General features: G+C 37.7%; 1 protein-coding gene across 4 annotated transcripts in view; it reads right to left on the reverse strand.

Moving 5' to 3' along the window:
• Window positions 1-22,188, reverse strand: part of cacna2d4b (calcium channel, voltage-dependent, alpha 2/delta subunit 4b) — a 51,354-nt gene that overhangs the window by 21,265 nt on the left and 7,901 nt on the right. For 2 of the 4 annotated variants that reach the window (XM_017690380.2, XM_017690377.2), the window contains exons 3-24: window positions 21,830-21,946; window positions 21,507-21,566; window positions 21,082-21,244; window positions 20,849-20,980; window positions 19,583-19,643; window positions 18,713-18,863; window positions 15,044-15,118; window positions 12,765-12,854; window positions 11,260-11,373; window positions 9,765-9,843; window positions 9,424-9,557; window positions 7,544-7,561; window positions 7,074-7,232; window positions 6,447-6,521; window positions 6,206-6,292; window positions 5,186-5,257; window positions 3,747-3,808; window positions 3,568-3,635; window positions 2,899-2,944; window positions 2,387-2,484; window positions 1,972-2,065; window positions 1,386-1,478 (exon numbers count right to left, since the gene is read on the reverse strand). In XM_017690380.2, coding sequence (XP_017545869.1) covers window positions 1,386-1,478; window positions 1,972-2,065; window positions 2,387-2,484; window positions 2,899-2,944; window positions 3,568-3,635; window positions 3,747-3,808; window positions 5,186-5,257; window positions 6,206-6,292; window positions 6,447-6,521; window positions 7,074-7,232; window positions 7,544-7,561; window positions 9,424-9,557; window positions 9,765-9,843; window positions 11,260-11,373; window positions 12,765-12,854; window positions 15,044-15,118; window positions 18,713-18,863; window positions 19,583-19,643; window positions 20,849-20,980; window positions 21,082-21,244; window positions 21,507-21,566; window positions 21,830-21,946 — 2,048 coding nt within the window. The remainder of the gene's footprint in view (window positions 1-1,385; window positions 1,479-1,971; window positions 2,066-2,386; window positions 2,485-2,898; window positions 2,945-3,567; window positions 3,636-3,746; window positions 3,809-5,185; window positions 5,258-6,205; window positions 6,293-6,446; window positions 6,522-7,073; window positions 7,233-7,543; window positions 7,562-9,423; window positions 9,558-9,764; window positions 9,844-11,259; window positions 11,374-12,764; window positions 12,855-15,043; window positions 15,119-18,712; window positions 18,864-19,582; window positions 19,644-20,848; window positions 20,981-21,081; window positions 21,245-21,506; window positions 21,567-21,829; window positions 21,947-22,188) is intronic. The other 2 variants (XM_037540556.1, XM_017690378.2) reach the window with 1 other exon arrangement.

The following is a 22,188-nucleotide window of genomic DNA, read 5'->3' on the forward strand; positions in this document are numbered from 1 at the left end:
GGGAGCAGGAGATTGACAGGCAGATTGGTGCTGGGTCAGCAGTGATGCGGGGTCTTTACTGGTCTGTTGTGGTAAAGAAAGAGCTGAGCCATAAGGCAAGGCTCTCGATTTACCGGTCGATCTACGTTCCCACCCTCACCGATGGTCATGAGCTTTGGGTAATGACCGAAAGAATAAGATTGCGAATACAAGCGGCCGAAATGAGTGTCCTCCGCAGGGTGTCTGGACTCTTCCTTAGAGATAGGGTGAGAAGTTTGGTCATATGGGAGGGACTCGGAGTAGAGCCGCTGCTTCTTCACGTCGAGAGGAGCCAGCTGAGGTGGTTCGGGCATCTGGTTAGGATGCCTCCTGGACGCCTCCCTCGGGAGGTGTCACAGGCAAGTCCACCTGGGAGGAGACCTCAGGGAAGACCCAGGACACGCTGGCGTGACTATATCGCCCAGCTGGCCTGGGAGCGCCTCGGAATCCCCCTTGGAGAGCTAGTGGAAGTGGCTGGGGAAAGGGAGGTCTGGGCCTCATTGCTTAGGATGCTGCCCCGGTGACCCGAACCCCGGAGAAGCGGAAGATAATGGATGGATGGATCCAGAAATGCTGCCACCTTCTCTGGGCTTGAGCTCGTTTAAGATGGAATACAGTGAAGTTGAAAAGTGTCCTGTGGTCCAAGGAATCAAAATTTGACATTCTTTTTGAAAATCATGGACACTGCATCTTCTGGGCTAAAGAGAAGAGGGACCGTCCAGCTTGGTATCAGTGCACAGCTCAAAAGCCAGCATCCGTGATGGTATAGGGCTACATTAGTGAAGGCACCATTAATGCTGCATATAAAAGGATATATGCAAGATTTGGAGAAACTTACTCTGCCATTCAGACATGGTTTTTAGTGTAAACCTTGTTTATTCATACCACATTCTGCACATATTATGTCTGCACAACTCTGTAGAAAAGAGTCTAGTTGCTAAACTAGATTGTCTGCAGTCCAGATCTGTCACTCATTGAAAACATTATGAAACAAAAAATGTGTCAAAGAAGACTTCAAACTATTGAGCAGATGAAATCCAGTATCAAATAAAAATGGGGAAACATTTCATTTTCAAAACTACAGCAATGGATCTCCTCAGTTCCCAAATGCTTAATGAGTGTAGGTAAAGGAAGAGGTGATGAAACACAGTGGTAAATATGTCCCCAATGTGTTGATGGCATCAAATTCAAAATGTGAAAATGTTTCAGTTTCAACAATTGATATTGTTATTTTCACCTAAATATCAGGGTTAAATGAGTTGCACATAAATACGTTCTGGTTTTATTTACATTTTGCAACCCAAAATGTCCCAACATTTGTGAAAACAGGATTGTACAAAGACAATTGTACCTTGAGGCTTACTCACTTTCCCTTTCGTTTCTCAATGCCAGCATATCTGGTGACTCGCATGAGGCCTGAGCGGGTCCCCAGGAAGGCTGTCTCCACCCCATCCTCCACCCTGCAGGAAATGAATAGGTGAGAGAGGGAATAAAAGAGAGCAGAGACCCATATCTTCATTAGAAAGCCTCTGACCATAGTAAAGACAAAACCACTGACATGCAAGTGTTATGCTGTCTATCAAAGTTTTGAGGAACTTTTTGTTCTTTAGTAATCTTCAATTAATGTCAAATTTTCACTTTTCAATAAATAAAATAGACCTGCAAACTTGTGATTAACAGTAAACAGGTATTTGCTAATACTGCGAGTGCATTCTGTAACACTCAGTTTTATGTTCATCAAAGTGTCTTCCTTGGTATGAAGAGCAGGTTTCACCTAAACAATGATTTGACGGTTTTCTTCTCCAAAACTACTGTTAAAAGCACATATTGAAACACTTTTTGCTGAAACTCTTTTTAAGCACCTGGAAGGTTTGCAGACATAAAAAGGGGATAAAAATCATTATTCCCAAGATTGTCCCTTCATTTTTGCAACATTTGCTAAAAGGCTCTCACCCATCACCAGTCAGCATCAATGCCGTCCAGTAGGCCTCCAGAGGAGCTGTTACCACAGCGTCAAACAGAGTTTGCTGCAGCAGAATCTCATCACCTGCCGAAAAGTATTTTACACAATGACGTACATCAAACTGAAGGAAAAAGGCTGGTCATGTTCCAGTACTAAGCAAAAACAAGTTTTGTTGAATTTCTGAGTAAAAATAATCATAGAATAAACAAATTCTTTACAGGAGACCAATATAAATATGACATTTATACCTGCAAATTTTAGTGTTCAATTTTATATTTGGAAAAAAGAAAACATAAAATATAAAATATGCTATAACTTTTGCACAGGCCTCACTTTGTTTTATTTATTCCAATACTTCCAATCCAAACTTTTGCCTACAACTATAAAGTTATGTGTAGTACTCACATTCCAGATCGGGCTCTTTGCCAGTCAGGTACCGTAGTACAGCCTGGAACTGTGTGAGTTTACGATGATGGGGGTCAATATCGGTTTCACAGTAGGTCCTAGCAAAAAGAGCCACAGATCTTTAATATAAGAAGTATATGCTGGTTGGTGCATCCAAATATATATATATATATATATATATATATATATATATATATATATATATATACACACACACACACACACAAATATATATATATGTCGCTGTTGTCAGAAGAAAACCTCCCAACTGTTAACTTTACAGGAGAAGGAAAAAACATATTTTCTTTTTAATGTAAGTCAATGGAACCAAACTTTTTCCAAGTCATTTTGGGTCATTTGCTTTAGTCCATTCATCATGAAATTTACACCCTATGCAGAGGGTTACAGATATTTTCAAATTACGTCAAAAACTGAAAAAAACATCAAAAATGGAGATACAAGGTTTTCTTCCCACAACAGCAATATATATCATATATTTCAGATGGACTCACCACCCATCAGCGATGGTAAGGTCTGGCTGCTGAAGGTCGTGAAGACCTGCAGAGAAGAATAAACATCATCTCTGTAGATCAATATCAATCAAAGGTGTATTGCTCAGATGAAAAGCTAGCTATTGGTAGTTTGGTAAACATTTAACCCTTCTGTGGTGTTGATGTGTTCGTTAGTCTGGTGGACCACATTTACTTTTTTTTTTTTTTTTTTTAATCAACTCAGCAACTAACTAATCAACAATTTAGTTAAAAATACCAGATGTTTAAAATATCACAAGTGTCCAGTGTAGAGTTCTCCTTTAGCAGCTGTATCCAGTGAGCAGCCTGTTCATGTTGGCCACCCTCACACACACATATACAAAGACACACATGGACATACACACTAACAGCAGGCCATGTAGGAGGAGAACAGAGTGAAGGGCACAGCACCTCCACACTTTTATTCCTCGTGGGTTCAGTGTGAAGTCACTGAAAATGTGTTATTTTATATGTTCTTCAGAGAAAATGAGCAAAGGCCAAGAATCTGAGGTTGAAATAACAACAAATCGCATTATTTTTTCTTTTGGTGAACACTGAAAATGGTGTCCCACAGACCCAACACCACACAAGGGTTCAATTCTGGACATTAATCTTATCTCCAATATCTTATGTCCGAAATGATAAACCTACCCTCTTCAACAGAAACATTTCCAAAGAACATGTACTCTCCATGGCCTCGAGTCAGCACCATCCCAAAACTGAAACCATATACACAGGCACACTGATGAACGTTTTGAAGGTATATAAATGATGCTTATATATAGGAAACTAGAGATATAAAGGAAAGGAGTGAGAGATTAATATTTTACCTAAATGGTGTATCATTGATGGTTGTGTAGAAATAATCATTTTTTAGGAACAAGGGTCTTTTCTGTGAAAAGAAAGGTAATTAATGCAGTAAAAATTCTTAAAGAAAACTTTCTCAAGTCACGATAAACAGTATATTTCTCAAATTTTCACTGGCCTCCCAGGCCACCCAACAGTATACAAGTATATACATATAAACAAGCATAGCGCTGTTGTCGGAAGAAAACCTCGGATCTCCAAAATTGGAACTTTACAGGAGAAAGAAAAAACATACTGTAGTTTTAATGCAAGTCAATGGAACCAGACATCTTTCCAAGTCATTTTGGGCCGTTTCTCTTGCTCCATTCACCACGAAATTTACACACAATGTAAAGGGAAACAGATGCTTTTAAATTATGTTAAAAACTGAAAAATTTAAAAAATGGAGATACAAGGTTTTCTTCCGACAGCAGCGATATATATATATAAATGTACCAAAAACAGTCTTGTGTTGCTTTGAAGAAGGAAATTCATTATAACCTTCAAATTAATCAGAGCATGGTCATTGTAACGACCATGGGTCCACCCTGACATTCTAGGTTATGTCATTAGGTACTGTTTTGCTACTACAGTGATAATTTTATTTTACTTAAGACCTTATTTCATAGAGTGTTATTAGTAAACTTCAGCCAGTGGAATAGTATTTAACAGGGGTCCTTAATTAAAATTCAATAAGGTCCAGTTCGAGGAAATTACATCAAGCAAAGGTCCAGAGCATCATAATGTCTAACTTGCATCATGATTCAGTGCCATATACTGTTTACTTAAGTAGCCTAGTAGTTATATCAACATCTTATGTAGTCAACAACTGAATGTCAAATCAAATAAAGTACAATTCAGTAACAACATTGGCTTTTTCCCTCGTCCCCTTGCAAGTGCAAGTCACTTGAGTCTCAGTGCTCATCGTAATGCACAGATCTGATTGGCTGAGTAGCGTTATGCGTCATACTTATAATGCATATGTTTGGTCTGTGAGTTTCCCGGGCTGCTAAAGCTACTGTAAAGGCTAGAACAGTTACACCAATTAAAATAGGACCACCCCATTGAAATGAAAGAATTCTCCATAGTTTATCGGTTGTAGGTCCAGGTCCGCATATGACAGTGTTTGGGTCCTGACAGTGGACCACCTATGACCTACTGCACTATTTAAAAAAAACAATTAAAAATTTTGCCAAAATCTAATTTGACACATTTATTTCCATGTCTGACCAAACAGAAAAACGGAAGAATAATGCAAAAAAAAATCTCAAGGCAAGTGGTCACTGCACCAGGAAATAGGCAATGTCGACCTGAGACTAGGGTTATACTAGTCGATTATGTGTGATGCAAATGGAAAAAACATCCCCATTATACAAAACCTTTTGAAAGGTCTCAGATTATACATTATTTAACGTTGACTCACCCCTTTATCCACAGTTGTCTTTACATCCAATGTCAGGGTACCTGTCTCTCCTTTCACCATGGCCGTTCTCAACTGTTTGAAAGAGAAACATACTTGTGAGAATGTTTGTATGTGTGTAAGATTCAATAACACATATAGTTTCTTGTGTATGTACAGTACCAGAGGAAATCTGGATATATCTGACTTAATGTATATTTTTCATAAAGACATTATGATTCCTAGGCTTATACTCATATTTGTTCATAATTTAAATAAGTGTATATCATATTTTCGCTGTCCAAAAAAAACTACCACCATTTTGTTTTACTTTTATTTTTCTACATCATTTAAGCAACTGTCTTTTAGATTGTATGAACATTTCATGATGAATAAACCAATAGAAAGGCTATAGAATTATTTGGAATACAATCTCTTTACATTAATTACATCAAAAGTAAAGAGTTTTTTACTCTCTCCTGTAAATTTAGTATTTTGGAGATGCTTGTTCTGCCTTGGACAGTGACACTACATAAGAAAGGGGGAAGTAATGTCCAAAAGAATAGAATATTCTTTAATAAAGGCCTAGAATAGAAGACAGTTTGATTGTTTAACATCTTTGAGACACTGCATAATTTCATATTTGTTATTACAACCCACTTTCCAAAGCTGGGATGCTGTGAAATAAAAATGATCCATGATTTCAAAAAAGAATTCTAAATTTTGATTCATTGGACCAGAGGACACTTTTCCACTTTGCCTCATATGAGCATAATTACCTAAATGTGCATATGTTGCCATTGTATTATTTGCAATTACATAAAGGGTTTAAATGATTTGCACATCATTTCATTCTGTTTTTGCTTATATTTCACACAGCATCCCAACTTTTTTAGAGATGGGGTAGTAGTTTTGATGTCTTTATTTTTATTCTTAAATAAGGAAGACAGTAAAACAAGGAGAACTTTTCTGAAGTGGGATGATAAACCTTTTGCTGGTACTGTACATATGAGCATATAGGTGAGAACAATAATTCAGACTGACTATCTCTTCAGTGTCTTCCCATTCTGCCTCAGATAAATCCACACTGTTGTAGTTTGGTTTGGGTTTCAGCTTCTTTCCATCTTTATACTATGACAAAACACAAGAGGCAAACAAACAACAAGCATTATAATTGAGTCTAAAAAGAAGGGTGAATCCACATATTGACTTTTAAGTTTAACAGAAGAAAAAGAGATGTTCAGTTAATTGTGGACAAACACAGACAGACGTCAGATATACTTACTAGAGGCCTTAAATCGGGGTGAGCAAGAATGTAGCCATTGTTCGTGATGACGAAGGCATAGCCATGAGCTCCAAGCTAAGGGACACACACTCTATTAGCACCACTATTGTTATTGTACTATTTATGCTGACACTGATAAAGCGTTTTAAAAGTTACAGCTCCACAAAAAAATTATAGAATTTAGCCTATACAATTTTCCTCTTACTCCAAACATGGTCAATCAGACATATTTTTTGTCCAGAGGTTGTTTCTTTAGTTTTGGTACTGCAGGTTATGAAGCTGATGTAACTAACTAGTAAAAGAAGCTGACAAACAAAAAATGAAAAGGTGCTACTTTTATTTTTAGCTACAAAACTTTTACTTTTGTCCATTTTTACAGATAACTCTAGATCTTATAGTGGCAGAATAGTGTCAGAAAGTCTATCTGAGATTACTTAACAACTTCATGTGGTTTGAGGCATGCAATAATTTAGGCATGCAGCTTGTGCAATGCTAAATGGTGAAATCTAAGATTCTATTACTTCAGCTACAGAAGCAAACATTAGAAGTGAAATTCGGTACATCTGGGGTAAGGGGAAAAAATGTGTAAATTAGATTTTTCTGCAAACTATTCTTTTAATCTTGTACCTTGTATCGAGGGGCCAGCATCATGACCTCCAATAGAGGAACATCAGTCCCCACCACTCCCAGCAGAATGCCATGAGACAGCGTCTCTTTCTTTTTGCTGAAGACGGGCATTGCCACTGTGGTCATCAACAGCAGACTCTGAGCAATGCTGTTAAAGAGCTATGGGAGAAATTAGAGAGGATTAGCCAAATCCACCTCCTACACTGTGCTACTGCAGACAAAAACAGATTTTACATGCAAACTCAAGCAACTATCCACATTCAACAGTAGAGGGCATTGCAAAACAGCAATTTCCCTTCTCACTACGCCAGACTTCTCTACAAAGACTATCAGCTATGTCTGTTTTGTTACACAGACGACGAGCCAGGCTAAATCAAATCCAAAGCACACTACAGAGTAATTGGAATGTAGTGGCACCTAGGAAAGACTCATGCAGCTGTTTAGGGCTCTACTGTTCTAAACCCCTTTACCTCTTTAGTGTTGGGGAGCTGGACAAGAAAAAAGACGGCAGATAAAAAGGATAGGGAGAAAAACACATCAACACAAGCATGAAATGAGGATTATCAGAGCACACCCACACACACTCACACACTCCAACATGCAGAAGAGATACAACAATTACCATGCAAACAAGTGAAATCATTTAAGGGATTGTATGTCCTTGCTTGGTTTACACCAGCAAGAGAAAATAAGGCCGTGTAGGAGTTTGAATATTACATATTCATGAAATAATCCTGAGCATTCTGGGTCCCATGGAGCTTCTGAATTTATACAGTTAATGCAGTTATACAAAGTAAAAACAGATACATCCAGTTGCAGAGCTAGATTTAGATCAGAAGTACACAGTTTTGTAATGCTCCCAATGTCTTGAACAAAAGTGCAATATCCTTCGTCATCACTGCAAGTTGTCTTTATGTGGTACCAGGGCCTGTCAATTATATTAATAATTGAACTACTACTCTACTCTACTGATCTTTTTTAACACCAAACAATTATCTGAACAACAACATATTACACAAAGCCCTTCAAAGATTTTCTTAAAAGAGTTTAAAAGGCTTTAAAAGCACTGTGTGGCTTACAAAGTGTCTCCATCAGGTTTATGTTTCAAATTCCATTTAACTTTGTTTAAATTCAATTTTTCGTGACACTTTAAGAAATTAAGTGATCCTTAAACTTCAAGTCAGTCATTTAACAATCGTATCACCGCTGCCCCTATTATTATATAGCACTGTTTCATGCAGAAACCTTTACTTTATAAGTATCTTGAGTACCACTGCTACGATAGTGCTAATTTATTAAATGCTTTTAATAAATGGGATTTATTAAATCCCATTTATGGGATTATCATTGTTCACACCAAGCTAATGGTGGCGTATATTCACTTCCCACACACAGTTTAATATTATTCAGGCCAGCTCTAATTAAACTGGGACATTTGAGGCATTTAAAGTTTGTAGCAGACAATCAAGCAGAATATACTTCACTTTTTATGTTGGAGTTTTACAGGAAATCTTAAATGAATATTGTTGGAGGTGTCCGTTAGCTTGTTAGCTGTCTGCTGAGCTGTTCAGTGCAAACAAAATCTTTTACGTCATATACACTTTCACATAATAAGCACACAATTCAAAAAAGCTAATTTTAATTTGACATTGTATGCATGACATTTGAAAATATGTACATACATGCTTTCATGAGATTCTGCTTGTGTGGGTTTCCTCCATTTCCGTGATGCTGACAAAAGCAATTTGAGTGATAATAGTTCTCTTGAGGACAATATTCAGCCGGTTAGACATGACTTGAGAAAACTTAAAGATACCCTGTTTATCATATGGACTGATTACTAAGTTGATTCACTAAGAACACATATTTTAATAGATAAATGTTTTTCGTAGTTTCTTTTGGCCTTTTTTCCCAATTTTCTCCCAAGGTTGGCCCTGTGTGATTCCATCAGCACTAGAAGGCTAACAAATGCTTCCTCTGAGCCACGTGAAGCCAGCCACCGCATCTTTTCAGACTGACACTAACATCAAACACGCTTGGAGGAGAATATTAACTGCCAATTCTGTTACGTCAGCTAACAGGTGCCTGTGCTGGCTAGCATCACACTAAGGGATGGAGAGAGGGAGGGCCACCCAGTAAAAGCGAAGCCAATTGTGCTCTTTTGGACTCTCGGACACAAACGGCCATAGCGTCACCGCAAACTCTCAATCTACTGATGACAGGGTCAACACTGAGAAGGTAGATAAATGTTTTAAACGGAGTAACTGTGACAGCCCTCTTTAATACACCACTTACTTTGTTTCCTAACACATCAGATCTACTGAAAAGCCAGAACATCATCTGTCCTTACCACACTGTCCATGTATGCCTCGGTCCAGATGATGTCGTGGTCGTGGTTGATGACCATTGGACGACTCAAAACATGAAGATACTCCATCACATTCTCCTGCACGTCGGCCAATGTGTTGATATGTGTGTAGTAACCTGGAATTCAATTATAACATCTTTTAGAAAATAGGGCACTTTAGAGATTCAAGAATATTCAAGTTCAGATAAAAAATCTCATTAAACAAAAACCTAGAAATTTCACAGTGAGTAATAACACATTGTAAATAATGCAACTAAATGTTATAAATAAAATAAAATGTCTACACTGTCACAGTCACTTATATAAACTTGAGTGAAATTCACCTTTATTGTTACAAGCGATCCACTTCACATTTTCTGCGAAGGTCATATCTCGACCGATGAGGTAAGTAAACACCCGTACCTGTGAGATACATGTGAATTGAATATATATATAGTAAGGCTTTCCACAACGTTTAGGAGTGTATTTATGGGAATTTTTGACCATTCCCCAGAAGCGCATTTGTTGGACTGATGTTGGACGAGAAGGCCTGGCCTTTTCCGTAAAGTTGGAGTATGAAATTGTCCAAAATCTCTTGGTCTGCTGAAGCATTAACTTCCTTTCACTGGAACTAAGGGGCCAAGCCCAATTCCTGAAAAACAGCCCCAAATCATAACCCCCCTCCACCAAACTGTACACTTGGCACAATGCAGTCAGACAAGTACCGTTGTCCTGGCAACCGCCAAACCCAGACACATCTCCACTGCTCTAGAATCTATTGGTGGCGCTTTACACCACTGCATTCGACGCTTTGCATTGCGCTTGGTGATGTAAGGCTTGGATGCAGCTGCTCGGCCTTGGAAATCCATTCCATGAAGCTCTCTATGCACTGTTCTTGAGCCAATCTGAAGGCCACATGAAGGTTGTAGGTCTGTAGCGATTGACTCTGCAGAAAGCTGGCAACCTCTGCACACTATATGCCTCAGCATCCACTGACCCCGCGCTGTCATTTTGCTTGGCCTACCACTTCGTGGCTGAGTTGCTATCATTACCAATCCCATCCACTTAGTTTTAATACCACAGACAGTTGACTGTGGGATATTTAGTAATTTTTAGGAAATTTCACAACTTGTTGCACAGGTACCTATCACAGTACCATGGTGGAATTCACTGAGCTCCTGAGAGCGACCCATTCTTTCATAAATGTTTGTAGAAGCAGTCTGGATGCCTAGGTGCTTGATTTTATACACCAGTGGCCATGGAAGTGATTGGAACACCTGAATTCAATTATTTGGATGAGTAAGTGAATACTTTTGGAAATGTGTGTGTGTGTGTGTGTGTGTGTGGTGTGTGTGGGTGTGGGTGTGTGTACAAAACCTTTCACCCAGCATTTGATAAGTTTTAAAATTCAAAAGTATCAGAACTAATATAACGTCACTGACTTATAATAATTAAAGTTTAAATGAAGTTACTTACAATTTGTATTAAAATTCAAACAAGTAATGTAAGACATCAGTGAAACATATGAAATTATTTAGACTCAGGAGTCAGAAAAAAACAAATTTCACACTGAGAGGATTTTTGCAGAAACTTCACACAAATTAAGCACTTGGAATAAAATGATGACTTAAATGAAGATCAAATCACTGTTTAGGAGCTTTTCATGCAAAAACAATGATATTTCTAAAGTTCTATACTGTAAGACGTGGTCAGAGCTGAGTTAGCAATCACCTACAGAAGTTAGAGAAGGTCTTGATTTAGTGGGAAATGTTTTATATGTTTTTACTCAAGCATCCTCTTGACCTTGCATGTCTGTTGACTGAACAAAATGGCCACTACCTTCTTGTCAGGCCAGTTGAACTCCTCAAACACAGACTGGAAGTCCTCCATAGCTCCATCTGTGATCAGCATGATGGCCTGATTACACAGGCTGCCCTGTCCATTGGCTGTGGCCTGAGGGAGAGAAGGAGTCACACAGAGAGTGAGATGGGCTTCATATGTGCATGTGAGATAGAGATAGAGAGAAAGAGAGGGAGAGAGGGAATGAGAATAATTTACAACACACAAATAAACGATACTACAACACCATAACTGCTTTAAGTTGACATGTTTTGTCATGTAACCCATTTTATTTATTTGCAACCACTTGACACAGTTGAATCAAAGCAGAATTTTTTCAGTGCTTACATTTGTGTTTCATCACTTAATTTATTATGCTATATTCAGTATGGGTCAAATGGGACTACAGTTTTTTAACAGCACAGTAAGTAAATAAATAAATAAATAAGTGTTTCATCTCTTTAGATATTAACACACCATATTTAACATTCATGCTTAGACATGAATGGATTTAAGTTACAGTACACTATATGAGTCAGTATATGTCTGATGACCATTCCATTTTTAACTTGCTCTTGTCCAGCCGGACTTACCCTTTGTTTTCAGGGGAACCCTCAACGCCACCTTAAAGGCCATTCCATTGCTTTATTATCTCAAATAAAGTTAATTAGATGAGCACTTGAAGCAGCGAGGGATCAAGTGAACACGAGGGTCCCCCTCAGCAGTAGAACTTGCCCAGATTTCGTTACATCTTGACACATTTCCCTCTTCAAAAACGGAAAATAATGGCAGACAAAGCTGCTCGTAAGCCACGACAACAGAATGCTTTAAGTATTTTTCAATATTTTAATATTTTCAAAACAATTACATTAAATTTGCTATGTTCAGACTGTGCTTTAGGGACATTTTACATCATGAATTTGGCATGAATAGCTATATATCTTACTAAGGCTAACCTAGCTGAGTGTGCTTTAAACACAAAATCCTCTTCTCTCTGTCCTCTACTGCACTTGCATAGCATACAGTTGTATGTCAAAGTTTGGACACCTCCAGTCAAATTAGATGTTTTGTTGATTTTATGAGTACAAATAAGTTCACAAACACATTCCCAACCAGGAAATAAATTTAAATATGACACATTTCTGCTCATTTTAGTACACAAGCTCTATTTATTTGCTGAGCTGAAAATATTGGAACTAAAATAAAACATACAATGTAAAATGTGCCATACTTTTGGATAGGACCTTTTTTTCTTGATAGGCTACAACAGTTTTTCCCTCCAGCATGTTAAATTCAGTCGATAAACAGTAATGGCACAATAAAATGTACAGAAGTGTGTTCTCTGCTGAGGATTTTCAACATTTTCACTTAGAAACTCAACAAAACATATCATTGAACCAGGAGCACCCAAAGTTTTGCATACAACTGTTGGTGTGATGCATTTCCGATCAGCGAGTGGAAGCTGGTGTTAAAATATTTTATTAAAACAGAACATTGATACTGACTTCATTCAGCACCCGGAAAGACTCCTTCATGGCCTTCTTGACCTTCCCCTCCCCCTTCACCTGCAGCTCCTCCACCAGGAGCTTGAAATGCTGCAGATGGATAAAACAGGCAGAGGAGAAACAGAAGAATGCAAGTGTTCTAAAATGTTTTCATTCATTTCAAAGAACAGCCTGCTAGACTTTGTTCTGCTATCAAAAGCCCTGAAAAACAACCCACCAATATATCGTCACTGTCAGGACAAAACTGTGGATCTTTATTTTGAATTTGTTGACATAATATGAAAATAGTGCTGCTCTTTACACTGTATTAACATTTCATGATAAATGGACCAACATAAATTCCCCAAAACTACTTGGGGGAAAAAATGTGATTCTCCTGTTCAAAGTTAAGGTTTTTCCTTCTCCTGCAAAGCTACCTTTTAGGAGATAAGAGATTTTGTCCCGACAACGACAACAGGAACTTTCAGTTTTCAACTTTTTGATGGCTAAAGGGAGGAACACTGGACCACTGTCATGTTTCTGTCATCGTGCGGTTCTTTTCCCGAGCTTTCCTAAGAGGATCTGAGGAAGTCCTGTAAGCAGATGTGATGTAGATAAGACCCAGAGTATCATTGCCAGCTCTACCTTCAGCTGCGCCAGCCTGCATTAAGCTCTGTTTGCACTGAGCAGGTCCTGGCACAGTTACCTTCCCCAATATATAGACAAAGGCAAAGCCACTATAATGCAAAGCCATTTACAGGACAGACTTGTGGACTTGGGCTTATCATATATATTGACAATGTTAATGAAAATATAACATGACAAACCTTTTAAAACACATACACACACAAATATTACATAAGCACTTGAGTACAATGTGGCCAAAACTTGGCCAAAAGTCTCTCATTCTAACAAATTAGTTCAAACTTGCATTGAAAAACTATGTAAAAAAAAACAGTTAAGTATTCAGACCATAAACATTTACAAGGATTATGTTATGATCTATTTAAACCCAAGGCTTTCACCGAGATAGCAATAAGCTAACTATTAACAAATACAGTTTTGAAAGATTTAGAATGAATAATTAATTACAAAATAATGTCCCATGTTTTAATGCCACTACTGAAACACAAACAGTTTTAGTATGTATTTTTTAGCCAAACCCCTGCATTTTAGAGCAGGTAGTGAGAGTATGTCTCAGTCCTTCATGGCCACATGGTGACCAGTAAGGTCCCGTGGTTTTGAAATAAATGTGTCCTAAAGTCTGAAAATCATTGTGTAACTTGTATCTACTGAAACATTTTTTGCAACTTAGAGAATTTTTTTTTAGGTTTTAATGAAAAATATTCTGATTTTATTCGCGTACAACTGTACCGAGCTAGGCCCCGCGACCCAGACAGAGAAGCGGCTTAGAAAATGGATGGATGGATGTACCGAGCTAGGTTTGTTTCAGTTTCAGTCGTGTTATGACTGTTTTAGTGGTAATAAATAGAATGCTCAAACATTTCTTTTCATAAAATGAAGATAATTAAGGTGTAGGGTCATTCCATGCAAAAGGATTTTAGCCTGAAGTCTAAGCTAGTTCAAAGTCCATCCACGAATCTTTTCTTTCTATTTGTTTCCAATATATCATTCAAGTTGTAGTGGATCCGTCACATACTTAGCTAAAAAAAAAAGTTTGGTTTTCTTTATTTTACTTTATTTTCCTTTTTTTTAATTCTATGTTAAAGGGGAGCTCTACCAATTTTTACAAATTGGTTACAAATACTTTGCCTGATGCCTGAGACATTGTGTTATGATGATTCCGAGATAAGATTTTGACCCAAAATGTTTTTTTGAATACATTCAGGGGAAAGAGGTATATGCAGAGTATTATACAGCCAAATAGTCCCAAAAAAACTTTTAAAACACTGCATGAACTTTGTGCGGTGAATACACAAAGAAAATCTAATCCATTACTCAATTTATTTGGGTAGACTGACATGACTATTAGTAATATACTCAATGACTGAATACCTGATTACTGAAAGTTCCAAGTCAGAGGGCCATGTAATTCTGAGATTAGCATACCACGTCCCTACATGGGCATGAACTATAGCAGGCAGAGCAGTGTATCAGATCAGCGTATTAGATGTTCAATTAAACGAAACGACAGTGTCAAAACAAAGAGGCATTTTCCCATGAAAAAGATTCAGCTTCAGTTATTCTGCTGTGCCTCTTTATGAATCGTTGCCTTGGTCGACGTGGATAATCGATTCATCTCACGGATAATCGATTTACCTCACAGATAATCGATTTACCTCACGGTTGTCCAAGTCCGCCTGCACCAGCGTGCCTTTGAAACAGGGCTCCACATAGCGAACGTAATCAGTGTACTGCAGAAAAAAAGAGGTGTTTGACAGGCTGAAGTTAAAAAATTCGGTGTGAAAAATGACAATGTTCTCTGAAGGTTCCTCCTTATAAAGGTCTAACAGAGCCAATAAAAAGCCTTGTTAAAGGGCCAATGTTCTACGTTTTTGGAGCCCATTTTTAAGACTTGTAGGTTTACATCATCAGTTTTCTTTTTCATCAAGCTCTTTTTACCCATTAACATTAAACAGACTTCCTATTACTGTGCCTTTAAGGCTGCCCTATGTTGTGCCTTGTTTAAAAAGAACTGTTAAGATCAGTCTGAAATCCCTAAAAAAAATAATAACTTCCCAATAGTCAGGAACAGCACAGTGCTAAATAGGTTTCCCCACATCTTCTTCTCTAATAACTCTGCTACTGTATGCTGTAACAACTCTTTATCACTTTAACACTCAGGCTAAACTGCTGAAGGCTGAATAAATAGTTTTATGTAAATGCCATGTCCGTGACATCACAACCATGATTCAATCAAAATGGGCAGTTTACTTCCTATACATAGACTGCATCCAACATGTGTAAACTTTAGCAGTGTACGTCGTACATCAAACGTGTTTATTTCAAGAAAGCAAGGGAAAATTTGGTTTTCCATAATTTGAGCCCTCTTAAGATTTTTCAGTGAAAATATTATTTTCCACATATCCCATGTTTGAAGTCCAAATTTAACTTCGTAGTTCTTTAGTTTAGAACTCTAACAAACACTTGAACTGAACAATCAGCCAAATATTCAAAATACACACACACACACACACACACACACACACACACACACACACACACACACACACACACACACACACACTTACTAAGCCGCTTCTCCCTCAGGGTTGCTAGAGCCTATCCCAGCGGTCATTGGGCAGAAGGCAGGATGCACCCTGGACAGGTCACCAGTCCATCGCAGGGCAGAGAGACAGACATACACATTCACACCTATGGCAATATAGCATGTCCAACTGGCCTGACTGCATGTCTTTGGACCGTGGGAGGACACCCACACAGACAGGGAGAACATGCAAATTCCACACAGAAAGGATCCTGGTCGTCTGGCCAGGGAATCGAACCCAGGCCCTGCTTGCTGTGAGGCGACAGCGCAACCCACCATGCCACCATAGTCAAAATAATTTGTGTAGAATTATATCATCAAATCTCTGCTCAACCTGCATCCAGGTCTTCCTTAAGGTTGCGCAGACTTTACAAAGTGGTTTAAGATCCAGTATGACTTACTGTGAACTAGTGGTAGCGCTGATCTAGGATCAGTATTTGCAACAGTGGGGGACACACTGTACGTGGAATAGACAGTAAACGTAGCTTATTTGGCCAAGAAAACAAGCTGATGAATGAGGTTGAAGTAGATCAGCCACATACGCAGGAGCTTGACCTTGCAGTGCTCTACAGCTAAGAGTAAGAATTTTGAACTCTATACGCAACAGGAAGCCAGGGAAGATATATTAACAACCTAACCTTCTGTTAGACCTAGTAAGCAGTCTTGTGGCAGAATGCTAAAATACCTGCAGATGATTAAGTGAAGACCTTGCTGCTGTCTGAACAAAACCTTGTATCTCTATTTTTGTTGTTGTTCAGTTTTAAAAATAATTTGAATATGTTTCCCTTTACATTCTGTGTATATTTCATGATGAATGGACAAACATAAATGAACTTACATTAAAAGTAAAATATATTTTGTCCCTCTCCCATAAAGTTGTCATTTTGGAGATAAACGGTTTTATTCTGACAACAACATCATACTAAGTGTGGACAAAAGAGCATTACAATAGTCAATACAGGATGAACTTAAGGCATGTATAAGCATGTCTAGCTCTGCATTTGAAACTACATACTTACAGCTCTTTTTTACACAGTTGTCTAATTTCTTAAGTGGAAAAAACAAGACCTGGTCAGCAGCTTAACATGGGTGTCCAATGACAAGGATTGATTAAATATAACCCTTAAATTTGTTGGAGTGGGTGGCAGAGGAGAGAAGCCCATGACTTTGTTTAATCATGGGCATGACCTTTTCTGGAGCTACAATCAAAACCTCTGTCCTATCCACTTTGAGCTATCAAAAACTGTCCACTGTCCAGTCCTTGATAACATTTAGGCAGTCTAAGACACAAAATAATCTGTGAACCTCACTAGGTTTGAATGAAATGTCGAGCTGGATATCATCAGAGAAAGAGAATAACAAAGGCCCCAAAACTGAATCCTGTGAGACACCACTGGATAGAGGAAAGGAATCAGACACAAAATCTCCAACAGTCAGCATGAAACTCCTCCCAGTGGGATAAGATGTAAATCAGTCTCGTAACCTCTTAAACACATCATAATGGTCTACTGTATCAAATGCAGAGCTAATGTAGCACTACCACAGAACAATCACATAAGTGGACATTAAGCTATCACTTGAAAACCTTAAAAGAGCAGCATTGTTTCTCAAACCCAGACTGAAACTTAATATTGTGTCTCTACAATGCAGTAGTGAGTTGCTTGGCCACCACCTTCTCTAAGATTTCTGACAAAAATGGGAGTTTAATTATAGGCCTATAGTTGGGATTACATTTGGGTCTTTTAATTAACGGCTGGATAATAGCATGCTCAAAAAAAGGGACACTGAAGAATTAATAATAACTAATACTACAGGGTCAGTAATTGGTAAAACTTTTAAAAATAGGGAAGATGGTACTACATCCAGAGGGCTAGAAAATGGCTTAATTTTCCTAATCAAGTCCATTATATCTTAATGAGATACAGGGGGGCTAAATATTCGATAGGTAAGTCATATGCGGAATACTAGACCTAATAGCCATTACCAAATCATCAAAGACAGTAAGAAACTTATAACAAACATTATGAAAATAACAAGGTAACATGTACAGCGAGAATGTGAAACAATATTATTTATGGTATCAAATAAAATCTTAGGATTTCTTTTAAAAGAAGAAATTAAGTTAGCAAAATAAGCAGACCAGGCTTCCTTTACTAACGCATTAAAAGAAAATCACAGAGGGTATAGGCGACGTGCTTTTAGCCCAGTGGCTTTCCATAATCTTCCAGCCCTGTGACACCTCTGTCTCTGGCAGTGGGCATCGTCCATCATCCATGGAGACTTAGTGGACATAGCTCTAGTGCTGGCCTTTAACAGTGCCAATTTGTCCAATAACATAGAGCAATGCTCATTAAAAGACTGCATTAAAAACTCAACATCATTAAGATTTATATTAATAACAAACAAAAATGTAGTGAGAATTCATCAACCACACTCTAAGTAATAATGCAACATTTTTTAAGACACAAAGGGTCAGCATTTACAGACAGATAAAACTAAATACATGTATCACTAATCAAAAAGTCCTCACAATAGATATGATCAATATCTAGCATCAGAGAAACCAGTTCTAACCTAAGGAAGCAAAATTTGGACTCCAAACATATCTTGACTGATTGACAACATCTAGGGTAATGGTAAATTGGCTAAATTTGATTTTTGCCAAACTATTGCTTTACGAGGTCACAAAAATCATCACTCTTCAAACTGTGGGAAAGTGAACCAACTAAAGGCCTCTTACTGCAATAATATTGACGAAGTCATTTTCCCCGAGAGTGTCCAGGATGGTGTTGATGGTGTGCTTGGCAATGGTCAGTTTGAGCCCCTTCATGCTGCCACTGACATCCACCACTATGATGATGTCCTTTGGAGAGGTGGCAGCCTGGATGTACCTGAGGCGGTAAGGAGCCAAATCTCACAGTGGTTGCGCAGAGCAACAGTCTCATACACATCCTAAAACTTTGGCCACACTATTTCTGAAGCATGTTCGCTCATGCAGTAAACTAGCTGAGGCAAGGTAAACTACAACAGTTTGCAAATGGGCCGTTATATAATCTCTGCTGTCATCCTTACTCTGTAATACAATGCATCATACGATGTGACATCTCATCCAGAATGCTACTCCGATTCTGAATTACTGAATCATTTCTGAATGAGAAGAGAAAAAAAATAAATGGTTCATTCATCTTTGAGCACAGCTTGCATGGTGCAGGTAAATATCCCAGTACAGCCATGTGACCTGCATTAAAACCCTTCTATTAGGATCATGTGACCTGCATTAGAACTTTCCCAGTAGAGTAATGTGACTTGTTAAACCAGCTTCATGGATATTAGGTACAGCTGTATAAACAGTCACATATGGTGCCCATGTGAGTCCCACTGACCTGGCTATTGAGCTGCTAACCACTTAAGGACAGGATTAAAGTCTTTGAGTGGGATCAGGGCCTCATTGGCTGTGTTCCTACCCGCTACAAGTAGCAGACATTTTGGGTGCTATCCACACGGCTAATCTGCCATTGCCACCCTGGGCAGGCACAGAATGGGCAGCCTCATACCAAGTACTCTCAAGGCTTTGCTAAGTACAGTGCAGAATCAGCAAAGAACGTCTCACCAGTTTCTGTTCCTACAGTCAAAGGCAACCACTCCATTTGAGTCTGGAGTCCACTTGATACCTAATGGTGTAGAATAAAGATATTGCACTCTTAAAAAGGATGTGTTAAACATAACAATATTAACAATAATACCTTTTATTTATATAACATATTTTATATATTAAAACGCAGCTCATAGTGCTTAACACCACGAGGAAGGTACAAAGGTTAGCATAAGAGAAGAAACAAAAAACTAAAAAATCTTAAAATATAAGAAAGTAACATTTAAAATAAAGTATAAAATAAAAATAGTACTCATGAAAATGTAAAAACCAAGAATTGTAGCAGCAGAAATCATTTATATTTAAGATTTTTCCTGAGCTTTTTTCATAATTATTTATTTTTAGAAAAAAAATCTGTATTATAATTTTATTTTGTCTTTCTTTTTCCATGTTTTTAATCATATATTTATGTTCTGTGGATTCTAAATCTAAAATAATATAATGAAAATTAAATAAAAATTAAAATATTTCATTTTAGAAGTAAAAAATACCGTATTTTGTCTTTAAATAAACACTCACACAGTATTTAAAAACACTAACACTATCAGGGCTACAGTCAGTAAGCGTAAATGTACAAAGAGATTTCACGTAAAAGATTTATTACTTCTGTGAAATAAAGTGAACGTACCTTTCCTAAAATCGTATTGAGTAGAAGAACAAAAGCACTAGGCCAAAAAACTAATTACAGTCTGAGTAACTTATAGAACTGCAGTGTAACTTCATAGTACATCCAGTATCTATCAACAGAAGAACTAAAGTTCGTTAGACTCTACTCCTCTCTTTTCAATGCACTTTTGGTCTAAAATAAACCTGAAAACTCAAAGCTGTGACCAACAGCAAAATGGTACAAATGTTGTCACCAGTGTAGGAGAATGAAATTGAACATAAAAGCGGTATTCAAATAAAACTTCTAAGAAAAACATAGATTACTTTCCTCACAAATGTATAAGTAGAACAAGTATAAATCCATAAAAATTTGACTTAAGCTGACTTAATGCAAGCAGTAGTACTGCCCACCTCTGTGCATATCTGATAAAATGAATATGGATAGTACAAGGTAAATGTGGATATATATATACATATATAAAATGTTGAGTGCAGTAACAAGTCTACAGCATTAATAGTAATTATCATGAATTAGGTTTGGTAAGCAGTGGTAAAGGTTTTGCAGTGGCTGAAACGGAGAACCAATACAAGTGTGACCATGTTGTTTTCTCACTGTACCTGGATAGAGTCTGAAGAAACCAGTGGAGCTGCCAAAGTACTGCCAGGTGAGTGTGGGGTCCTTTTGGAAGTTACTGATAAACACATCATTCAGAGCCTCGGACATGTAAACCCCATTCAGAATATCTGGATCTAAACACATATAGACAGAGACAGAGTGGTAATGTCTTTCTATGTGACGTATAAAACAAGCAATAATAGTAGCTGTGAGCTGTGAGTTAGCAAGGCGTCACCTTTGTTGTACACATTGGTTGGGACTTGGATGTCACTCATCAGCGTGTTGACTGAGAGTTTGTTAAAATGCTCATTTTCTTCCAGAGGAAATTCACCACCTAGTTCAATGTAATTGCCTTCCTCGTCCATCGTGTTTATAAGCATGGAGTTGAAGTAGTCAAACTGTGAGAAGTGAAAAAAAACATCAAGCAATGAGACACTTTCCGTAAATATATTACATTCAACAACTATATTATATTCCAGGTAACTATTTCAGACTCAATGAAATATGAATATGTGTACATCAAATCAAGTTAATGTTTTTATTTAAAGTTTAAGATGCATTATAAAAATGCTTTAGTGATACAAGTTCATTCAGTCATGCCACTGAATTACAATGTGAAAATGTGTGTTTAAAAAACCTAAAGAACACAGTGATCCTCACCTCTAAAGTTGCATTAAACTCGTGATATAAATCTGCATCCTCTGCTGTGTCTGCCAGCCGCTGGAGAGAGATCACATGAGGAGAGCTCCATTAATTAACGAGATGGTGCAGATAATTTAACTTTGAATATATTAACTTATATATGCATATACATGCCTATATATAGATATATACACATACATACCCAAAACATCACTGCAAACCAAACTCAAGCCTGACTTTGCTTAACAGTGCATCATTCTTAATATATCGATTGAGATAACATATCATTATTAAATCATTTGATAAAACTGCCGCCAGCTATCCACAGGGGATTTACTCACCTTAACAGACTTCATTTTGCTTCCCAGCATTTTCTCAATTTCATCTGAAAACTCCTGGACTAAGGAAGTTCCATCGACGTCTTCTATCCGGATAATGGGCTCCACATCTTTGAGTTTCTGGTTGAATCAACAGAACTGTTAGACAGTACTAGAGCATAGACAGAACTGTGATTAATGATTTAATTGACTTTTCTTGTTCGTTGTATGCAACATTTAAAGTATACAGCTAAAGTGGCCAAATTAGCTTACTAGAAGTCTTGCATTGTAGCTGAGTATTTAACACTGTAGTGTGGTGCTGTAGTATTAAAATGATATACTGCACTGTTGTGCACATAGTCACACGCTCAGACAAATGTCCA

Source organism: Pygocentrus nattereri, chromosome 8 (genome assembly GCF_015220715.1).
Source record: "Pygocentrus nattereri isolate fPygNat1 chromosome 8, fPygNat1.pri, whole genome shotgun sequence".
NCBI classification, from domain to species: Eukaryota; Metazoa; Chordata; class Actinopteri; order Characiformes; family Serrasalmidae; genus Pygocentrus; species Pygocentrus nattereri.